Below are 21,773 nucleotides of genomic sequence, written 5' to 3' on the forward strand. Positions count from 1 at the left end.
TATGATTGCATTCACATCAAAAGCAGAGTTTGCAAGAACCACACCACAGACCACTCTTTTTAGGCTTTTTTTGCTTTGGGAATTACCCATGTGTTTCTAGAACTGTTCTCTGATTCATGAGTCAAGTAAGGTCTGAGGTGAACATTACTTGCAGAGACTGTCATGTTTTGTTCTACAACATCAGTTACACTAAGTCAAACTTCAAATGTGACACTTGAAGCTGCCATGTTTACAGTGTGAGTCCCTAATGAGCTGCTGTATGATGATGATGATGATAATAATGAGAGCACTTGTCTGATTCATCCAGTTCATAAATGTCTGTCTGCTGTTTAGCAACTTACTGTATTTTTTCATACTGTAGGTTTGACCAGGTGTAACAGTATAGAGACATCAAGGGCAAAACATGAAATTAACTAAATAGCTTATTTTACTCCTAAAAAGAAACCTTCCATTGTGAAACCCTTGGACGTTTGTCTGGGTCTTCTGGATTTAGGCTTATAGTATATTCTGAGCAGCTCTGTTCATATTCACTGCCTCAGATGGCTTACTGCTTTATTTTGCCCTCATTTCTCCTCATTTAGATTTAAATTAAGAGGCTAAATTGGCACAGATTTGTCAGTGTGAGATCTAATAATCTTTCGTTCCTGAAGAGTGAAGAACAGACGTTGTGGCTCCTGAAGGGCTCTTGGCTTAATGATGCAAATGTATGCAGTGTTTGTGATGATGCTGATATACTTTAATCTTTCTGTGCTTTTTATGCTCCTCTGTTTCCATGGCAGACACACACACACACACACACACTTGTGCTTCAACGGCACACTTAAACACTCACAAGCTTCAGTGTTTGACTCTGAGATGACTGAATCCTGACTGTGAAAGAGCAACACTCCAGATTTTGTTTTCTTGGTAACGCCTTCTTTCAATAGTCCACTTTAGACATTCCACTTATTATCAGTAACTTTGCAGCTACATGTCTGCTAACTCTCATTAGACTGTTAGGTTAGCAGACATTAAGCAGACAGTCTAATAATACTCTCTTTATATATACCTCATATAGTCATACATCTCATACAGAGCAGATCTTTAGTAGAGAGGTTAGTTTGGTAAATTTATATATTAATTAGACACATTTTTGCTCTGATTTTTCTTTAGTCTTTGAATTCATTACCCAGATTATTTTTGAGAAATGTGACAAGCCTTTGGCAGCAGGAGCGCTGTTTCTGTCATCCAAACAGAAAGCACCTCAAATAGCCACAAGGTAATCATTTCTGTGACCTATTTTGTGCATTTTTGAAAGCTTGAGCACTTGTGAGGAAGGTCTGAAATCTGTGAGCAGAAATACAGTATGCATTTTGTCCATGAAGAACAAAGCATGTTTATTTGACAGTAACTGAATGAAAACTGAATGAGATCATTTGAAGGTCTCTGTCTCAGACTAAGAGGACTCAGAAAATAATGGGGGATTGTGTAAAAAAAAAAAAAGGTCACCAAAATGAATACAAATGCCTACAAAATTGAGTCCATAGTGACATATGTTAAAAGTTATTAAGCAATATAACAAGAGCAAGCTGTTTTCATGAATATGAGCACAATTGCAAACGTTGTATTTATTTAAAACGTTCATTAAACAATAAGTTAGTAGCTAGTGACATATTTTAGACTCAATTTTAAACACAAGTTTTTGCTCTTTTTCACAAAAGTAATTAAAACTATTGTGTGTGACACAGTGGTATTTCATTACTGAACAAGTGATTTGATGCCACTTACTGCCAGTTTTAATTTCATATTTAAAAGTATCAGTATATTTTCCCAACATATTTCTATATAAAAATTTTATATTTACATTTTTGATCTCATAACATTATTTATGCAGTTGTAATTGTACTGTAAAAGTCTATTATTTTACCAAGATGTTTCTCAGGCTCTAAATGTGAATCTTTCAGATGAATTTGAGGAGTGCTGGTCTGTTGGTGTTGGTCTTGTCTTAGTCTCGACACTCTCTGGTCTTGGTCTGGTTTTAGGTGGTCTTGACTCTGTGACACTAGTGTGATTAGAGGAGCTGTAGGTCAGGAGTCAGAAATGCTCAGGGTTTGACAGACGCACATGATGAACATCCGTATGTAGCACAGACAGAGCGGCTCGAGGAAATCAGTAAATCTAGTAAGCCAGCCTCATCCGTTACACCTGACACGGATCGATCCGTAGCTTTGCATTTATATGCTGTGTTACTGTACACTGGAGATGAGAAGAGAGAAAAACACATGTGAGCGTGTGACAGAGTACGGGATCATGAAGTCTTGTGTCATTCATCATGTGCACCTCATTAGCATTTATTACTAAATATGTTTTTGCTTCACCAGTAAGCTTAACACCACTTTATGCATAAACTAAAATTTTAGAGACACCTCTGACCAGGAGTAATGGTTGGGGAAAACAGCGAATTGATTAAATTGCATCAGTAAGCTCTTGTTTCATCTGACAGAATGCCGTCCTCTGGACATGTAGGATGATGTTTACATTTTCACTCATTTCCCTTTTAAGAGACTTGTTGGCTCATCAACACAAACCTGATACAATACTTGTGCACAATAAGATCAACAGTATGCATTTAGAAAAGGAGATAAATGGTGAATTTTCATTTATTGCTGACTTAAACACTTGCTTTACAAATTTACAGGTTTGGACAGTATTCTTAACAAACTATCATTTGCCTCTGATTTTAGAGTTAGGTGAGAGTTTGTAGCTGCACAACTAATCAATATAACTGAGCAGGAAAATAATTGACAATACATTTCATTATTGATGAAAACATCCATCACTCATATCACTTTACAGTAGTGTAGAGAGCTGCTGCAGGACAGCGCATGACCCAAAGCATCCTAAACATGAGAATTCTTTATATGGAACTCCTCAAACAAATGCAAAAGCATGTAGTTTAGCTTGTTCCTGCCCTGTGAACACCTCTGACAGATGCGTATTAATGCATTTTAGACATGTTTTCCCAAGTGCACAACTCGCATTTTATAAAAGTGTAAGTCAGGCATTTATTTCCATTTTGCAAGTGAGTCTCTGTTAAACTTGACAGACGGCAATGAAGAAGCATTGATGTGCACAAATGTGTCAGACAGGCAGAGCACTATAATTATGACTAAATATTCATTTTCTTCAGTTATTTATTCAATGTAAAATTTAGCTTTAAATTTCAACATATGAAACAAATATCTGTATGTAAGAAGAAACTGTAAAGAGATTGCAACATGCAATGGGATATAATGTAAGACATCCCTGACATTTGACCTCCCTGACTCGTACATCATCCTCATCCTCACAGAAGAAGAATAAGAGATCATAAAGGTTTGATATGTTTTCTACTGTAAAGCATGTGCATTTTCCTGGGGTAATGAAGTAACGTTGATCCAGGACTAAGGATCCACTTTCTGAAAAGTGAAGAAAGACACTCACTCACACACACACACACACACACACACACACACGGTAATGAGCTCAACACAGCACAACACCAGATGTCTATCAAATCAAAATGTGTTGTTGTTGAGGAGAGTGTGCTGCTGGACCATGAAACAGCTGAAAAATCACACATCTACAGACCAGAAGATCAGAGAGAATCTTTTCACACCAAACAGAAAGAAAACACCTAGAAAAACCCTAGCAACCGCATAGCAATGCCCCAGATTCCAGCTCATGTGTGCTGTGACCAGGGGCGTAAATTTAATCTAACAGTAGGGGGGGACAATACACATAACATTTCTGAAGAGCAATTTTTGAAGGGGACACAAATAATACAGCCAAAATTGTACTTGTAAGGATAGATATGCGTACACAGCATGGACCATGTTTAAATATGAGTTCAGTTCACCACGCAGTCATATTATAATTATTATTTTGCGTCATCTATAGTATTTTAGGTTTTGTCTGAAACCTAGTAACTTACTTCTCTTTCGCATTAATTCAACCGCATTAAACCCACTGATCTGCCACTTAACATCATATTGAACGAAACCCAACACATAGGTCTACAATATTAGCCTAATATCAGTTCACACACAGGCTTGTCGCCATGTTAGTTGTAGTGGGTGACAAGCTACGGTATTAAGCTTGTTAACCTTATAATTGCTCATAGAAAAAACATCAAGGATATCATAAAATTGTCATGACTAATTTATTAATGATCCAGCATCATCTGTATTAAAGAGAAAGAACCATTTCACCCGATGTTTAAAGATAATAAAATAGCCTTGACAGCCTACTTACACATAACTAACTTGCTCTCTCTCACCGGACTCGTGTGTGTATCGGTAAAGAAGGAAAGCAGGCAGTGGACCAAACCACTATGAGGAAAGGGAGGGGGGAATCAAAACATTTCTGAACTTAAAACGTTTTTTTGCATTTATTTTGTTTTACTAATCACACAATTATTTTAAGTATATGTCCATTATATTATTTTCAATACACAGAGTCGCTTGTAATGATATTTTTAGGGGGGACAAGCCTCAGATAGGGGGGTCCTGTCCCCCCCGGGATTTACGCCTATGGCTGTGACTGATGTGATATCGGCTATGGCAGACACACACATCTCTGAGGACACAGACCTACATCTGCTGCTCAACTACAGACACACACACACACATACACACACACACACACACACACATGTCTGGTTGCTATCCTTGTGGGGACTCTCCATAGGCGTAATGGTTTTTATACTGTACAAACTGTATGTGTTATTGTCCTACACCAACCCTACACTTAAACCTACCCCTTACAGGAGACTTTGTACATTTTTAGATTTTCAAAAAAACACCGTTTAGTATGTTTTTTAAGCCTTTTGAATTACGGGGACATACTGTAGGCAGTGTCCTCAGAAACCACCTTCAAATTGTAATACCTCTGTCATACCCATGTTATTATACAAATTTTGTCTCCGTAAACCACAAAAACCAGTACACACACACACACACACACACACAGTGTTTGCAGAGACGTGTGGTTTGTCTCATGTGTGTTATTGAGTCTCGTGTGAGTGTGTGTGTGTGTGTGTGTGATTGCACTCATATAAAGTGGTTTATGTGCATTTGATTGACATTTACAGTTTTTCTGGATTGCTAATACACTGTAACTGATTCATTTGGCACAATTTTCCAAACCATTCATACAGTTCTTGAAACAAAGACACGTTTCTCAAAACTTTTAACACATTTGACCTGTTTTGAGACATGCTCCAATTTGCTCAGTGTTTTCTGCAAAACTCTACACAAGAACAGCATCATTTTGCACAGATTTAACCATGTTCTCATTCTGAAAACACAAACACACAACATAACTACCTCAAGAATCACAAAATGAACACAAATAGCACACATTTACCCCTGTGTGAACTTTCAGTAGCAGAACTGATGACAGCAGTCAGAATCTCAGGATGATATGAACAAGAGCTGATTATGTGTTTTGGAAAATGAATCCTGGTCGCGGGAGACAAAGAGGAATAGGAGGAGAAAAGAAAAATGAAGGGGACGAGGTCAAAGGTCATTTGTTGCGCTATAGTTGAGCATGTTCTTGTGCTGGAATGATCATAAGGAAAGCTGCCTGCAGGATCATCTACTTACATTACAATTACAGTACTTCAGATGAGAGGACTTGTACTGTAAATACTGTAGCACACAGCCTCAAACTCATAACTGTTGAACTGATTTGTAGCCGAGTACTTCTCACATGTATTTGTGCAGAACTGAGTCTGTCGAGGGACGCAGAGAAAGTCTTTTCTCAGAAGACTAAGAAACTGTTATAGTATAACAAATAAGGATATCACCAATACTGTAATGCAGCTTGGCAGAGGATGCTGAATTTATTTATTTACAATTTTTCTCGATTGCTTAAACACATTTCTTGAAACTAAGCCTTGTATTCTCAAAACAGTAAACACGAATCCATAACTTCTAACTCAATTCCCCAAACTTTCTATATTCAGGTCAAAATGAAGCTCTCCACTCAAAACAACTCAATCTTGCTGAAAAACCAAACTTTGCTCTTAGACATGACACACAAACACTCTAAAACACACACACTACAACACGGTCTCACACACTGATGAGATCAATTCAAAACAATACTACAAAAACCGGTAATAAATGTGGTACTCCCCAAATGTTTTATTCCTCAATTTAATGTACTGTATAGTACAGTACAATACAGCAAACATCAACAAAAATGATTATTCTGCCCCAGCATCCCGTCTTTGGTCTGGAACAGGGCAGAGAACCTCTTCAGCATCACAGGCTATACTGACCCTGGTCAGACAGCGGGGGTAAAATCCTCTCGCATGCCTGATGTCCTTGTGTCATTGTTCACAAACAAGATGAATGCTTAGTCATGTTGTCAATAAAACACTGCGCTCTGTTAGTATTACCTGCTGTAAACTATGACAACAGTTTGGATGACAGTTACTGTACTGAAATCAGAAGGCTGCACTTCTTATGTATGCCGTATATCCATTTCAAAAGTACAGATGTACACATTACTGTATGTGGGATATTGATTGAAAAAGACTGGATATGATTCACAGTTACACTTTTACTAGTGGTATTTGACATTTGAACATTTTTTAAAAGTAGCGCAATAGTTACTTTCCCTGGTAATTAGTTACTTTTATAATGATGTAACTCAGTTACTTACTCAGTTACTATTTGTGAGAAGTAACTAGTAACTATAACTAATTACTTTTTTAAAGTAACGTGCCCAACACTGTTCATAGCAAATTTCTAAAAAAGTCTAATAGAAATATGTAGAAAATATGCTTGACAGTTTATGACAACTAGATCAACCATTTTGCATTTAATGACTTATACGATGAACTAATGACCAGATGTTTTGAGGGGTGAGACTATAGCACAGAGGACTATATAATAGGCTACATCTTGAGCAACATGACAATAGTAACTGATAATGTAGGAAACCACAGACAAATGTACATAATCAGTTGCATGAATGTACCAAAGCAATTGCAACTTGTTCAAAAGAACGAGAAACTTTTTATGATGTGCACAAGTGACTTGATGATGAGGAGGTTGAATAAGTAGTTTTGAGAAGTTCATTTCTGATCTGAGAAATGCACCAAAGCCACTGAGAAAAATTGTAAGCTGACTTTGGCTCTTTATCCATCGAAGGCTCTGATTGATGTGTGATAAGTTTTGACTCCTAGTGTTTCCACTTGGGTAATTGTGTGCTAACTGATCTCAAACTGTGCAGACTTGAGTGAACAATATTGAATGCTATTGCTTTCTTAAATGATCACACGGTGTAAGAACTGAGAAATGTAGGGATTTGTGTCATTTTACAGTAACAGTTCACCAAATCTGACTCATGTGTTAAAGCAGGGAATAGTGTTTATAGTTTAGCGAAATGGGTGTGCTTTTTGAAAAATGGCGTTATGGCTTTGAAATTTTAGTTCAAAAGCCTGGTTATAGTGTTTTAGCAATTGAGAAAAACTGTATTTATTTATTTATGTACAGTAACTGACAGTATATTCCAATGTGTGTTTACTGTATGTTCAGTTGTTTGGTCTTTGTTCTCTTCTAGTGATTTTCATCTACTGTAGGATCACTTTACAGTAGTGTAATGAAAGTAAACTTTTCTTACAGTTTATTGCTGAATTTCACTGTATCTGTATCGCTCTATTTATGAATAAATTTCCTTACACTATACTGCAGACTGTAACAGTCTTTGAATAGCCAGATGTCTCCTGTTTCCCAAAAGCAGGTTTTTGTGACAGTGTTATGAATTGATCTCACTAGTGTTCTCTGGTCAGGAAAATAGTCTGTGTATTTGACAGCTTTGTGTGTCGTCTGAGGACAAAGATTAGATTCTGACAAAAGAGAATATGTTTTTGACTAAAATGTTTGACTTTGACCTGAAAGTCTGAAGTTTGCACAAATTGGTGTGTAGTTTTGAGATTGTGTTTATAGTTGTGAGAAAATGGTGAATTGTTTCATGAATTGTGTGTTAGCAATCCAGAAAAACTGTAATATTGTTATTATTGTTATTTAAATTAGCACTGAAACAAAATTTGCTTCAATATCCAATAACTGAGTAATAACTGAATAACTGTTAACTCCGCAAACAGTTTGTTGTTACTCTGCATTTCTTCTCCTCTCAAGCTTGCTTTCTAATCTAGTTGTCTAAAAATAATGTATTACGATTATTGTTGACTATTTGATGAATTGCTTTGTTCCTCTTTTGTGAGTCACTTTGGATAAAAGCATTTGCTAATTGTATAAATGTAAACTTCATAAAGAATTGTATTTTAATGTGAATATGGCCAATGAAGTGCTACTAATGTAAGCCAGTGAAACTACAGACTCTACATGCTCAACACATCAAACCAGTCTCAGATATAAAGAGAAAGCCCTGGAGAAAAGCAGGACAACAGATCTGTCTGTAGCAATTTCAGTAATGACAACCATCCTGATGAGTCTGACAATTAAAACTTCAGCTGCAGAAATCAAGTGAAAAGCACTGGGTTGGTTTTGGACTGGATTGTAATGCAGATTGTGTAACACGTAATAAACACTTCAAGAGAAAGAACAGAGCTAGAGCTCTTCCGTTACAATCAAGCAGCCCCAGACATGGTGTGAATGAGAGATTTACTGATTTACATGTGTGCAGAAGCCTTGACAAAAATATTGATATTTAGATACAAATCAATACTGATATATTTGAAACAGTTCAATACCGCTTTCCCACATTATCGATGCACTGATACCAGCTGTGTTTCCTCTCTCTGACAGCACTTTATTTTCACATTCACATAATATTCAATAGATGATTTATAATGAGAAGTGTCTATATTCCTGTTGTCACATAAGCTTAAATTATTCCCTGCAGGTTTCTGCCAAAATTAAAAGGATTTAACTCTTGCAAATAAAGAAATTAAGACATAAGTATTGTAATTTTTCTACTGTAAATTAAAATAATGATATATTATTTTTAATTTTTAAATTAAGTTGTATTATAAAATATTTTGTCTTAGAGATAATAATAGTAATAACAAAAATACAATATTATTTATTAACGTTTATTACTATATTTATTATTATATTTAAATTATTTGGCTTCCTAAAATCACTAATGTGAATGTGATGTGGACTGAAAGACTAAGATCACATCACATTGCTCCAGGTCGGCCTGCATTTAACTTTAAAATGTACAAAAATGTCTTGTTACGAGGCAAACGAGACGTGAGATGTGCGGATCCATTTGCAAGGCTTTTATTCAGAGACGAGGTCATTAAACAGGCAAGATTCAGATAATGGCAAACAGGTAAACCACAGGCAAGGCAAAGAGTAATCCTAGGACAAGCGTGGGTCTTTGATCAGCAAACGATATCCAAAGTGCTAGACAAGAGGGGTAATCCGTAAACTCAAACAACAGTCCAGACAGGGGCAAACAGAATCCAAACGGCAAGGCAAAGGGTTAATTCAAGATACACAGACGAGAATCGGGTAACAGGCGAACACAAGACTAGAAACTATGACCGGATAAACTAGACTGGCTCCGTAATGTAGCTATCACTAGGAGAGTGACATGTGCTAAACAGTACTCGGCAGTGAGAAAGAGGAAGTCCATGGCTTATGTAGCATGTCTGACTGAATTCAGCTGTGTGTGTGTGTGTGTGTGTGTGTAATCAGTGCAATGGATGATGGGAACTGTAGTCCGGGGTGAAGTGTAAGTCTGTGTAGTGTGAGAGTCCATAGTAGTAAACGGGTGATCTCTGGTGGCGAGCGAACGGAAGTGCATGAACAGGCTTCGTGATACTTACAGTATCTCACAAAAGTGAGTACACCCCTCACATTTCGGCAACCATTTTAGTATATCTTCTCAAGGGACAATTCTAAAGAAATGAAACTTAGATATATTTTAGAGTAGTCAATGTGCAACTTGTATAGCAGTAAAGATTTACTGTCCTCTGAAAATAACTCAACACACAGCCATTATTGTCAAAAAAGCTAGCAACAAAAGTGAGTACACCCTAAGTGATAACAGCTCTACGTCGTTTAACCATGCAAAGTCACGTCCTATTCATCATGTCAATGTTTTTGTCTGCTTGACAGGACTATACAAATTTGTGTATCTTATATTATAGCAGTTAAAATTTGGTGCTTTGAGTACAATTCTCTCATACTGACCACTGGATGTTCAACATGGCACCTCATGACAAAGAACTCTCTGAGGATTTGAGAATTAGAATTGTTGCTCTCCACAAAGATGGCCGAGGCTAAAAGAAGATCAGTAACACCCTGAAACTGAGTTACAGTACAGTGGCCAGTGACATACAGAGGTTTTCCAAGACGGGTTTCACTCGGAACAGGCCTCACAAGGGTCGATCAAAGAAGTTAGGTCCTTGTGCTGTGCTTTAGGTTCTGGCTTCGATAAACAGACGTATGAGTGCTGCCAGCATTGCTTTAGAGGTTGCAGAAGATTCTGCAAGGTCAGCTTGTAAGTGCTCAGACCATACGCCGCACACTGCAACAAGTCGGCTTGCATGGCCGTCATCCCAGAAGGAAGCCTCTTCTGAAGCTGGCTCACAAAAAAGCCTGCAAACAGTTTGCTGAAGACAACTTGTCCAAGAGCATTAATTACTGGAACCATGTCCTGTGGTCTGATGAGACAAAGATGGATGAGGCTGATCTGATGAGGCTCAGATGGTGTCCAGCATGTGTGGCGATGCCCTGGTGAGGAGTACCAAGAAAACTGTGTCTTGCCTACAGTCAAGCATGGTGGAGGTAGCTTCATGGTCTGGTGCTGCATTAGTGCTGCTGGTACTGAGGAGCTGAGGTTCATTGAGGGAAACATGGATTCCAACATACTGAAGCAAAATATGATGCCCTCCCTTCAGAAACTGGGCCGAATGGCAATTTTCCAGCATAATAACGACCCCAAACACACCGCCAAGATGACAACTGCTTTGCTGATGAAGCTGAAGGTGAAGGTGATGGAGTGGCCAAGTATGTCTCCAGACCTGAACTCTATGGAGCACATGTGGGGCATTCACCATGTGTCTAACATCCAGCAGCTCCATGATGTTATTATGGAAGAGGATCCCAGCAACAACCTGCACAGCTCTGGTGAACTCCGAGCCCAGGAGGATTAAAGCAGTGCTGGATAACAATGGTGCCCCTACAAAATATTGACACTTTGGACACAGTTTTAACATGTTCACTTAGAGTGTACTCATTTTTGTTGCCAGTTATTTAGACAATAATGGCTATATGCTGAGTTATATTTAGAGGACAGTAAATTTGTACTTCTATACAAGCTGCACATTGACTACTCTAAAATATATATAAGTTTCATTTGCGTAGTATTGTCCCTTGAGAAGATATACTAAAATTGTTGCTGAAATGTGAGGGGTGTACTCACTTTTGTGAGATACTGTATACTGTTCAGATTTTATACCCTTAATGTTATAGCAGCTTTTCACCACGGTATCAAAAATGGTATTGAATATTGATATTTTACAATGTATCATATCAAAGATATAAATTCCAGCACGAGACTGTGTTAAAGTCATGCTGCAGGACTCAAACCAATCTACGCTCAAATGAACCCTGTACAAGAAACCCAAGACTTAACTGTCAATAATCCAGAGGCTCGAAAAGCACAGATATATGCAGAGTGAATGTATATTTGTGACCCTGGACCACAAAACCAGTCATAAAGGTCTTCTTTTTTTTTTAAATTGAGATTTATACATCAATAAATAAATAAATGAGCTTTCCGTTGATGTATGGTTTGTTAGGATCGGACAATATTTGGCTGAGATACAACTATTTGAAAATCTGGAATCTGAGGGTGCAAAAAAATCTAAATATTGAGAAAATCACCTTTAAAGTTGTCCAAATGAAGTTCTTAGCAATGCGTATTACTAATCAAAAATTAAGTTTTGATATATTTATGGTAGGAAATTTACCAAATATTTTCATGGAACATGATCTTTACTTAATATCCTAATGATTTTTGGCATAAAAGAAAAATGTATAATTTTGACGCATACAATGTATTGTTGGCTATTGCTACAAATATAGCTGTGCTGCTTATGACTGCTTTAGTGCTCCAGGGTCACATTTATACTCAAATCACTGTGTTGTCAGAAAGTCACATCAAATGAGCCGTGACAGTCCCTATATTTTCTGACGCTGATGGTGTGAAACAGTTGCTGCTGTAAAGCTTTTCCTCCTGCTGTGCTCATCTGCAGGAGAATCACTGCCGGCGGATCAAGATTCTGGGCGACTGCTACTACTGTGTGTCTGGCCTGACGCAGCCCAAGACGGATCACGCTCACTGCTGCGTGGAGATGGGTCTGGACATGATCGACACCATCACGTGAGTGTGGACTCTTCTTAAGGGTTTCCTCCGGAAATCTAGTGTTCAATCACACACGCTTCACTCTAGTGTGTACTATATCCAGCCTACTTAAAATTTAATTTAATTTAATTTTTATGTATTTATTTATTTGTTGCTTTTAACTTCTTAAAGTGTTAGTACACCCAAAAATGATCATTCTGTCATCATTCACTCTCCCTCATGTGTTGTATGATGTGTTGTATAATAAACAGTGCAACAAAATGAGGGCAAGCAAATTATTTTGGGTGAACTATCCCTGATGAAGATTATTTTAGCCACAATACATCTGTATGCTGATTTGATTTCTACTTCAAATCACTACAGTCATGATTTAAAAGAGCAGTGTCACTTTATCCTCCAGGAACTCTGCATATCTTATTCATTACTATTTTGAAATACTTCAGAGTTCTTCTCTAACCCAACAACAAAAAGGTGAAACTGCAACTTCTGGAATATCACTCAAAATTGTATATGTGTATATGTGCTATTGTACTCATCTGCTGACAGCACCACCTGCTGGTTACAGTTAGACATAAACATATTACAATATACAACACTGATCAAAAATATGGAATAATTAAGGTTTCATGTTTCTGAAAGAAGTCTCTTCCACTTGTTAAGGCTGCATTTATTTGATTATAAATACAGTAAAAATAGAAATATTGTGAAATATTATTCAAATAGATGTTTTCTCTGTGGATATCTGTTAAAGTGTAATTTATTTCTGTGATCAAAGTTGGATTACTCCAGTCACATGATCCTTCAGAAATCATTCTAATATGCTGATTTTCTGATTTTAAATTGTAATAATATTTTGCAGTATTAATGTTTCCATTGTATCTTTGATCAAATAAATGCAGCCTTGGTGAGCAGAAGAGACTTCTTTTAAAAACATGTTTAAAAAATCTGAATTATTCCAGACTTTTGACAGCTGGTGTAAACAGTTTGACTTATGGCTTTTGATGTAAATCTTGATGCATTGATTATGGGTGAGCTGCTGAGCGTGACTGTGTTCTTCAGGTCGGTGGCTGAAGCTACAGAGGTGGATCTGAACATGCGTGTGGGTCTGCACACGGGAAGGGTGCTCTGTGGCGTGTTGGGCCTCAGAAAGTGGCAGTATGACGTGTGGTCCAACGACGTGACACTGGCCAACGTGATGGAGGCTGGAGGTCTGCCGGGGTGAGGAGCTCAAGCCATCAGCATCACGCTCCTCTCCACACTCTAAACCAGGGATCCTCAAATCTGGCCCACGAGATCCACTTTCCTGCAGAGTTTAGCTCTAACCCTAATCAAACACACCTGAGCATGCTAATCAGTGTCTTCAAGATCATTAGAAAATCACAGGTAGGTGAGTTTGATCAGGGTTGGAGCTAAACTCTGCAGCAGATTGGCCCTTCAGGGAAAGATTTGAGGAACCCTGCTCTAAACGATAAACAGTTGAGAAAACGTAAAAAATAAGGCAACTTGATGCAATAAGACTTTTGAGTTCTCTCAACAATAGTTTTTTAGTTCTGCTCAGTAAAGATACTTTGTTGAGCCAATGTAAATTAGTTTGTTCATGCAATGCTGATTGTCTTATTTTGCTAATACAAAAATTCTCGTCACAGCAAATGAAACAACAATTAATGTCATTGAGGTATTTATTTTTTATTTTTTCCTGGAAGAAAAAAGAATGTGTAAAAAAAAAAAGTCACCATATTATCAAATTTATGTTTGTTTGCGAATTACACAAGTTAATGGATAACTTAGTCTAATATGTAGATAACATTGTCTTTGTTTGTAAAAACAATTTATAAGACAGATATCCAGGAGACAGATATAAACAGTTGAACATACTCTAGGCCTCAAAACTAGACACACAAACCTCAAGAACACTGGCAATCAACAAATGTTAAAAAGATGAGCTCTTTACATCGCAGTACAACAAATAACTAACAATAATGATAAAACAACAACAAAAGAGTTTAAATTAAGTCAGCAAACAGCAAAACAACAATCCTATAACAGTAATTTATTCATGCTGCAATGAATGCAGGGAACTTACAAAGCCTTCAAATTTTGACAATATGAAATTCTTTGTTCAGACAACTGTGTTTGGCTAGTTGAGACAACATTTGGGGTAGTTTTGTTGGTCTGACAAGGGTTTTTATGTAGTTTCAAGAAAATATATTTTTTTTAGTATTTGAGACTCAAAAGGTTTGGTAAACTGGAAAATGTGCAGTTGCATTTTTTACAGTGCAGAACCCTGAGCCGTTTGAGAGCAGTTTCTCCTCTCGTCTGGTTGTTCTACAGGAAGGTGCACATCACGCGTGCCACGCTGGATTGTCTGAATGGAGATTACGAGGTGGAGCCGGGAAACGGCCGCGAGAGACACTCGTTCCTGCTCAAACACGACATCGAGACCTTCTTCATAGTGCCATCTCACCGCAGGAAGGTGTGTGTGCCGATAACACCGAACGTTCCCACAGCTTCCACTAACATATTTAAAGAGATCACAACAAATTTGAACATTTTAGTAATGTTTTAACACTTTATATTAAGGACCAATTCTCACTATTAATTAGCATGCATATTACTAGCATTTTGGCTGCTTATTAGTACTTATAAAACACATATTAATGTCTTATTTTGCATGAGCATATTTTAGATCCCTTTATGCTTAAAAACCTTCCCACAAACAACTACCATACTAACTATTAATAAGCAGCAAATTAGGATTTTATTGAGGCAAAAGTCGTAGTCAATAGTGAGATTTGGAGCATAAACTAAAGTGTGATTGTAGTTTTTAAAAACAATGTTCACAATGTTTTTATAACCTAAATTTGTCACTTGGGTGCGTTTATTCATGCCATAGTATAGTATCAACAAATCATCAGAAAAACTACACAAATAACAATGGCCAACTATACATCAACTACAAAAATGACAAAGAATTATGTACAGTAGATGTACAGTAGTACATTTGTGACCATGAACCACAAAACATAAGTCATAAGGGCCTTTTTTTTTTTTAATTGAGATTTATACATCATCTGAAAGCTGGAAAAATACATAAGATACAACTATTTGAAAATCTGGAATCCGAGGGTGCAAAAAGTCTAAATATTGAGAAAATCGCCTTTAAAGTTCTTAGCAATGCATATTACTAATCAAAAATTAAGTTTTGATATATTTACGTTAGGAAATTTACAAAATATCTTCATGGAACATGATCTTTACTTAATATCCTAATGATTTTTGGCATAAAAGAAAAATGTATTCATACAATGTATTGTTGGCTATTGCTACAAATATACCTGTGCTGCTTATGACTGCTTTTGTGCTGCAGGGTCACATTTATTATAAATTCTCCCCAAAAAGTAACTTAGTGTCATTTCAGATTATAGCATTAATTCACAAATGATGGCAGTGCTTTACAGTCTGTTTTTATTGTGAATATATGCCATTGACTTGCCACTGACATGATTTGAGTGGTTTGTGTGTGTTTTTCCAGATTTTTCCTGGTCTGATCCTGTCAGACATTAAACCTGCCAAAAAGATGAAGTTTAAGACGGTGTGTTACCTGCTGGTGCAGCTCATGCACTGCCGCAAGATGTTCAAGGCTGAGATTCCCTTCTCCAGCGTCATGAACTGTGAGGACGGGGACAAGGTATGATGAGACACTGAAAAAGAATAACCATGATTTTAACGGTAAAAGACTGTACAAATGCTACTTTTAAAACCTGTTAATTGGTTAACGGTAAGTTCCCCTACTATATATGGTGAAAAACTGTATTGGACATTACATGTAATTTTACAGTAGTATAGCGTTTTAGAAAGTGGAAAAAGAACATATAATTTACAGTGAATAACCGTAAATTGGCATTCCCAGAATTCCCTGAATTACATTTCACATTTGATTTAATTTTTTCTTTGAAAAGAAAATGATTGCCATCATACTCCCTACCTCGCTTAAATTAGATATTTACAAATTACAATTAGAAGTCAACTGGAACAAAAGCACATTTTTCAAAGCACACACAATCACAGAGGAACCCAAATCAAAGCAAAACAAATGACACACATTCGGCCTTCTAGAATGTTTGGGGAGGTCCTTTTCACTGGAACCCGGAACCAGACCAATTAGGAGGAGGCCAATCAGGATCTCTGCTGGCTTGAATGCAAACCACACCTTCTCCTGCACAGACACACTCAGAAATACATACACATACTTCAGCAGACCGGAGATGTAACAATCTAATGTTGTTAAATGAATGTTTCTTGCATTATTTTCAGTTTTTCAGTTACTGATTGTGTTTAGTGTTTGTGTGAATGACACTGTGCACCTTCTATATATGTTAGTATTTAAAAGCTGCTTGTGATGGGCTTCAGTTCATCATGTGACTCTCATCATCATCTGCTTTCAGTAGTTATCAGTGTATTACAAAGGTACAAAACAGATTTCAGAGCTTCAATATGTTGCTATATTAACATTATATCAGTTGATGAAATTACGGTATTTAAATGTAAATTTAAGTTAAATCCATAAAACCTAAAATGTTGCCACCACATTTTTTACGGTAAAATTCTGGCAACCACAGCTGCCGGTTTTTACCGTAAATGTTACAGTATTTTTTTTTTTACAGTACATAATGCTGAATGAATCCATAGCGGTTTTCCTGTGTCTGCTGATACTGATGTGTCTAAGATCTGCTGTTCAGCTCATGCTGTCCCTCTCACAGCCTCATCATGTGGTCATGTGATCGTGTCTGTGATTGGCAGAGGAGGGTGCTGTGCTCGGCCCCGGAGAAGCTGAGGAACCGTACCACCGCAGCGGCTAACGCGACCCAGAGCAACCCGGGGACACGGGTCAACCGCTACATCAGCCGTCTGATCGAGGCCCGGCAGACGGAGTCCGACACGGCCGACCTGCACTACCTCACGCTCAGCTACAGAGACTCGGAGCGAGAGCGCAGGGTGAGAGTCCTGTGCTGAGCTTAACCTGTGTTACTGTGGTGAACAGGACTGGTTTGACCCCGGTGTATGACGCAGTGCTGGTTTCTGTGGGCACTGTAAGCAAGACCCTGTTACACTGTGTCCTAACCAGAATTAGATGCAGTAAGCTTTTAGTGACAAGCAATTTATCATTCCTCACCAGACATGACAAAACCAATCAAGGATCAGAGCCAATCAGAATAGTGTGTGGGCAGAGTCTCTCTGCAAGTGTACTGCACTCACAACAAAATGGAAGTACGCTCTTAAAAATAAAGGTGCTTAAAAGGTTCTTCACAGCGATGCCATAAAAGAACCATTTTTGGTTGGTTCCACAAAGAACCATTCAGTCAAATGTGCTTTTAAAGAACCATCTTTTTCTTACCTTTTTATAATCTGAAGAAACTTCTTTCACCACAAAGAACCTTTTGTGAAACAGAAAGGTTCTTCAGATCTTAAAGGTTCTTTATGGAACAATTTAGACAAAAAGGTTCTTCTATGTCATCGTGAAGCTCCTTTATTTTTAAGAGTGTACATCATTGAATTCTTATTCATTAAACCATTTTAACATGATTAACTAATGATTGATACAATAGGTGTCGCTGAATACGCTTATTTGTTTACACTGAGACATAATCATTACTTGAGATTATTATTAACATGTTGTTGTTCCAGCTGCAATGTCACAGAAATAAAAACAAGGTTTTAAAGTAGAATCCGCTGTTGCTCGTCACGTATCGCCACTGTGGCTGGTTAGGACAAAATCTCTGATTAATATGGAAAACATTTTATCACATGTCATGGCGTCACTGTTAGAAGCCTTGCTTTGATGTAGTTTTCCTCAGTTTGTTGATCATGTTATTCAGTTCACCTGTGTTCAGTTAAGTCATTAGTTCCCTCGTTTAGTTTCTGTATAATGCTGGGATCAAGTCCTCCTGGGACATTCGTACTTACTAGTTGACAAATCATAATTACGACATCAGGTACGTTCAAATCACTTTGGTCTGTAAAAGATGCCGATTTAACTTTTATACATTAATTTCAATGATTTTTAAACTCTACATCATAGGTCACTAACAGGCGGACCGCGGTCCGGGTCCGGGTCCGGACCCAGAAGCCGTCCCATCTGGACCCGGACCTACATATCTAGCTTCTATTTCAACTGGCGCAGCTTTTGTAGTCTTTATGATAGCGGACTCCGGTCCAAATCCATGAAGGCTTTTGACATAATGAAATAAATACCAAACGCTAATTTCTAGTTCATCAAATTTATGTCTAGCAGATCAAGGTCAGCTCTAGAGCCGTTTGGGTGCAGTCGTGCGTGCAGTGATGAGAGCAGAGAGCTGCCCGCTGCACGCAGACAGATGAAACTTTCAGTGGGTGAAAAGCAATGGCATTTTCAAAAATTAGGAAAGTTGACGGGTCCTTAAAAATCTTAAATGTTACAAGAAAGTCTTAATTATGATTTCAGGAGGTGTTAAATGTGGGGACTGAAAGACAAGAATTGCGCTATTCTTTGAATAAATATGAGCGCTGCAGGTTTCAAAGTCATCTGCTTCGCTGCTTTGTGGAGTCTGTCTCTTGGGCTTTGCCGTTCCCAAAGCGCCACCTGCTGGAAGAGAATGATTTTCCATTTTCAATCAGCCCGTACAGTCTGTTGTTGTCAAAGGTCAATGTGAAAATCAATCCATGTTTTTAAGCAAACACGCAGAGTTGTAAATGTGAACTGGTGGATCAACAAGAAGATGTGTTATAAAATGTAAACAATTAAGGCAGTAAAATATATTTGTTATTTAATTAATATAATACTTGATTGATTTTGTGAAAACCTGCATCTGAACAGTAAATTGTGCTTTTTACAGTCATTTAATTTTTTATTTATTTATTTATTTTTTGTGCAGGTCTTAAAAAAAAAAAAAAGGTCTTTTAAAAGTCTTGAATTTAAGCTTAAATATCCTGCAGATACCCTGGCCTGGCAAAAACCATCAATTGTTTTTTATATATAATTGTTCGGACCTCGGCTGGTGGGGAGGGTTCATTACTGGACCTCGAGCCGTTTTAGTTGAAGATCCCAGCTCTACATCTACAAAATGATGAATAAAGAATGTGCATCATGTTTTTGCTTTTTTCTGTTTTTATTCAATTTATGAAGATGATGTAAACTGAATCCTTATATATTCTATGGTATACAATATAATATTTTGTATATGTAACATATAGTTTTATTGTACATTACAAAAAATTATCATTTTATTAATTTCAACAAATTTACCATCAATACAGACGCTGCGTATCTTTAGTCTTTGGCTGGTCCATTGCATCCAACGTTTTTTTCACTGACACGCCCCCAACTCAGAAACTCTGGGCTTAAAGAAAATTGAGTTTTACACACGTAATAAGGACTTTGTGGTGGTGTTCATGTGCGTTCAAATTGTAAACACGATCTATCCGACATGACATGAACGCACCACAAGTACTGTTTGGTTCAGTTCCTTTGCCGGTTATTGATGACGATGAGGTGTGTTTGTCTCTACGTGTTGTGCTACCCTAGCTCCTGGATTCCTTGTGTTCATTTTGGATTCATTATTAAAAGACTATTCTGTGGATTACTCCTGCATCATGCGCCTTATATTAGCACTTCTCATAACAATCATGTCATGTTTGATTAGGACACGGTGTAACCCTCAGTCATCATTTGGTCAGAACACAATATTTGCTGGGATGAGCGTGTGGATTTCAGCTGAATGATGTGTAAGAGGTCAGAGTTGTTCAGCATGTGTAAGCTGTGGATGTGAGAGTGTTTGATTGTGATGTGTGCTGTGTGTCTCCAGTATCATCAGCTGAATGACGAGTACTTCACCGGCGCTGTGCTTCTGTCTCTGGTCCTCACGGCTCTGATCGGAATCCTCTACCTGCTCATCATGCCACAGTACGTACAGCCGAGCGTCGCTCCATCACACCGGATCCTGATCCAGCACACAAATACACAGCATGGTCAAGAGTCTGTGGAACACTCCCTTCTATTGTTTACAGGCTTGGTTATTCCAGTTAAAGGAAATCTCAACAAATGACAAATGAGAATTCAGGTGTATAGTGACAGGGAAAACAAAACCAAAACAGAACATACTGTACATGACACACATGCAGAGGGTCACATTTATTTATTTACTTATTTATTTATTCCTTCCTTCTCAGAAACAAACTTCAGTACCTTATGCCCAGCACTCTGAAGTCAAAAAATGTTAAATAGTGTAGTGGATAGTCAGAACTAAAGAACTTCTCCTCATCTATTTCACACATGTTGACATGTGAAAGCAGCTGCTGAGCTCAGATTTTGACTGAAATGTTGAGTCAGAGCTGTGTGTGTGTTATTTTTCTTGTGTTGTTGTTCTCAGGGGGATGGTCGTGTTGGTGTTGCTGGTCTTCTGCATTTGTTTTCTGGTCGTGTGTATCATGTACCTGCACATCACTAGAGTTCAGGTAAAAACACCACCTTCACCAGTCCAGCTGAACCATAATGTGTCATCTTCAGTTTCAACTCATTTTTAACGATTTATGAGCCAGTTTTACTAAAAAGAGCAAACAAGTGTGAGAGTGCTATAATAACATAACACACAGATGAGAGTGGAAAGTTCTGCTGATCTACTGACAATGAGAAAATTAAATAACACAGATGCAGATCATTTCCATAATGACCAACACAATCTATCAAGAGCGGCGCAAATTAGCTTCGCAAACAAACAGAGCCGATAATAATCAAGTGTGTGATCGACTAACAAAGCCACAGAATGAGTGAAAAATTGCTTTACCAGGTGTTGAATAATGACACAGATACCAATAAATTGACTAGAAAAAAACTTAGTAAATCACGCTGCATGATTGATTTACAGTAAATCCTCACCTCTCATTAATGTTGGCTCTGAAAGGGAAACTCCTACAAACGCATATGCAATAATATCAGCCACAAAAATAACTGTTCACATCTCTTCATCACTAATGTGTCTTTAGTCAATCCTGACAGTAGAATTTGCTGGAGCAAGCTGTTAGTAAATCTGGCCATAAATATTTTAATATGTGCAAATATTAAGATTTTCTTTGCATGTACTGCGGTAAGAGTTTTAATTTTTATTTCATTTTTAATTTTTTCAGAAGCTGTCTAATCCATATCCATAAACTGATCTTCTACCGTGCGAGTCTTCATTAATCTCTGTCCCTCTGTGTCTCAGTGTTTTCCAGGATGCCTCACCATACAGATCCGGACCGTCCTGTGTGTGTTCATTGTGCTCTTAATATACGCCGTGGCCCAGGCCTGTGTGGTAAATCACTCTAACATCACTTTACAGATGCTGAACCTGCTGCTCATCTCACATTAGTGCTCAGGTTCA

At 37.7% G+C, this 21,773-nt stretch overlaps 1 protein-coding gene across 3 annotated transcripts in view; it reads left to right on the top strand.

Annotated features, from left to right (window-relative positions):
- Positions 1 to 21,773, top strand: part of adcy1b (adenylate cyclase 1b) — a 63,666-nt gene that overhangs the window by 22,741 nt on the left and 19,152 nt on the right. For all 3 annotated transcript variants that reach the window (XR_009273646.1, XM_058793343.1, XM_058793353.1), the window contains exons 5-12: positions 12,269 to 12,396; positions 13,438 to 13,596; positions 14,710 to 14,851; positions 15,911 to 16,066; positions 17,179 to 17,373; positions 20,220 to 20,317; positions 20,784 to 20,868; positions 21,615 to 21,704. Coding sequence is in view for 2 of the 3 variants with exons in the window: in XM_058793343.1 (XP_058649326.1) it covers positions 12,269 to 12,396; positions 13,438 to 13,596; positions 14,710 to 14,851; positions 15,911 to 16,066; positions 17,179 to 17,373; positions 20,220 to 20,317; positions 20,784 to 20,868; positions 21,615 to 21,704 (1,053 nt within the window). In the remaining variant the exon portion in view is untranslated. The remainder of the gene's footprint in view (positions 1 to 12,268; positions 12,397 to 13,437; positions 13,597 to 14,709; positions 14,852 to 15,910; positions 16,067 to 17,178; positions 17,374 to 20,219; positions 20,318 to 20,783; positions 20,869 to 21,614; positions 21,705 to 21,773) is intronic.

This window comes from Onychostoma macrolepis, chromosome 02 (assembly GCF_012432095.1).
Source record: "Onychostoma macrolepis isolate SWU-2019 chromosome 02, ASM1243209v1, whole genome shotgun sequence".
Taxonomy (NCBI): Eukaryota; Metazoa; Chordata; class Actinopteri; order Cypriniformes; family Cyprinidae; genus Onychostoma; species Onychostoma macrolepis.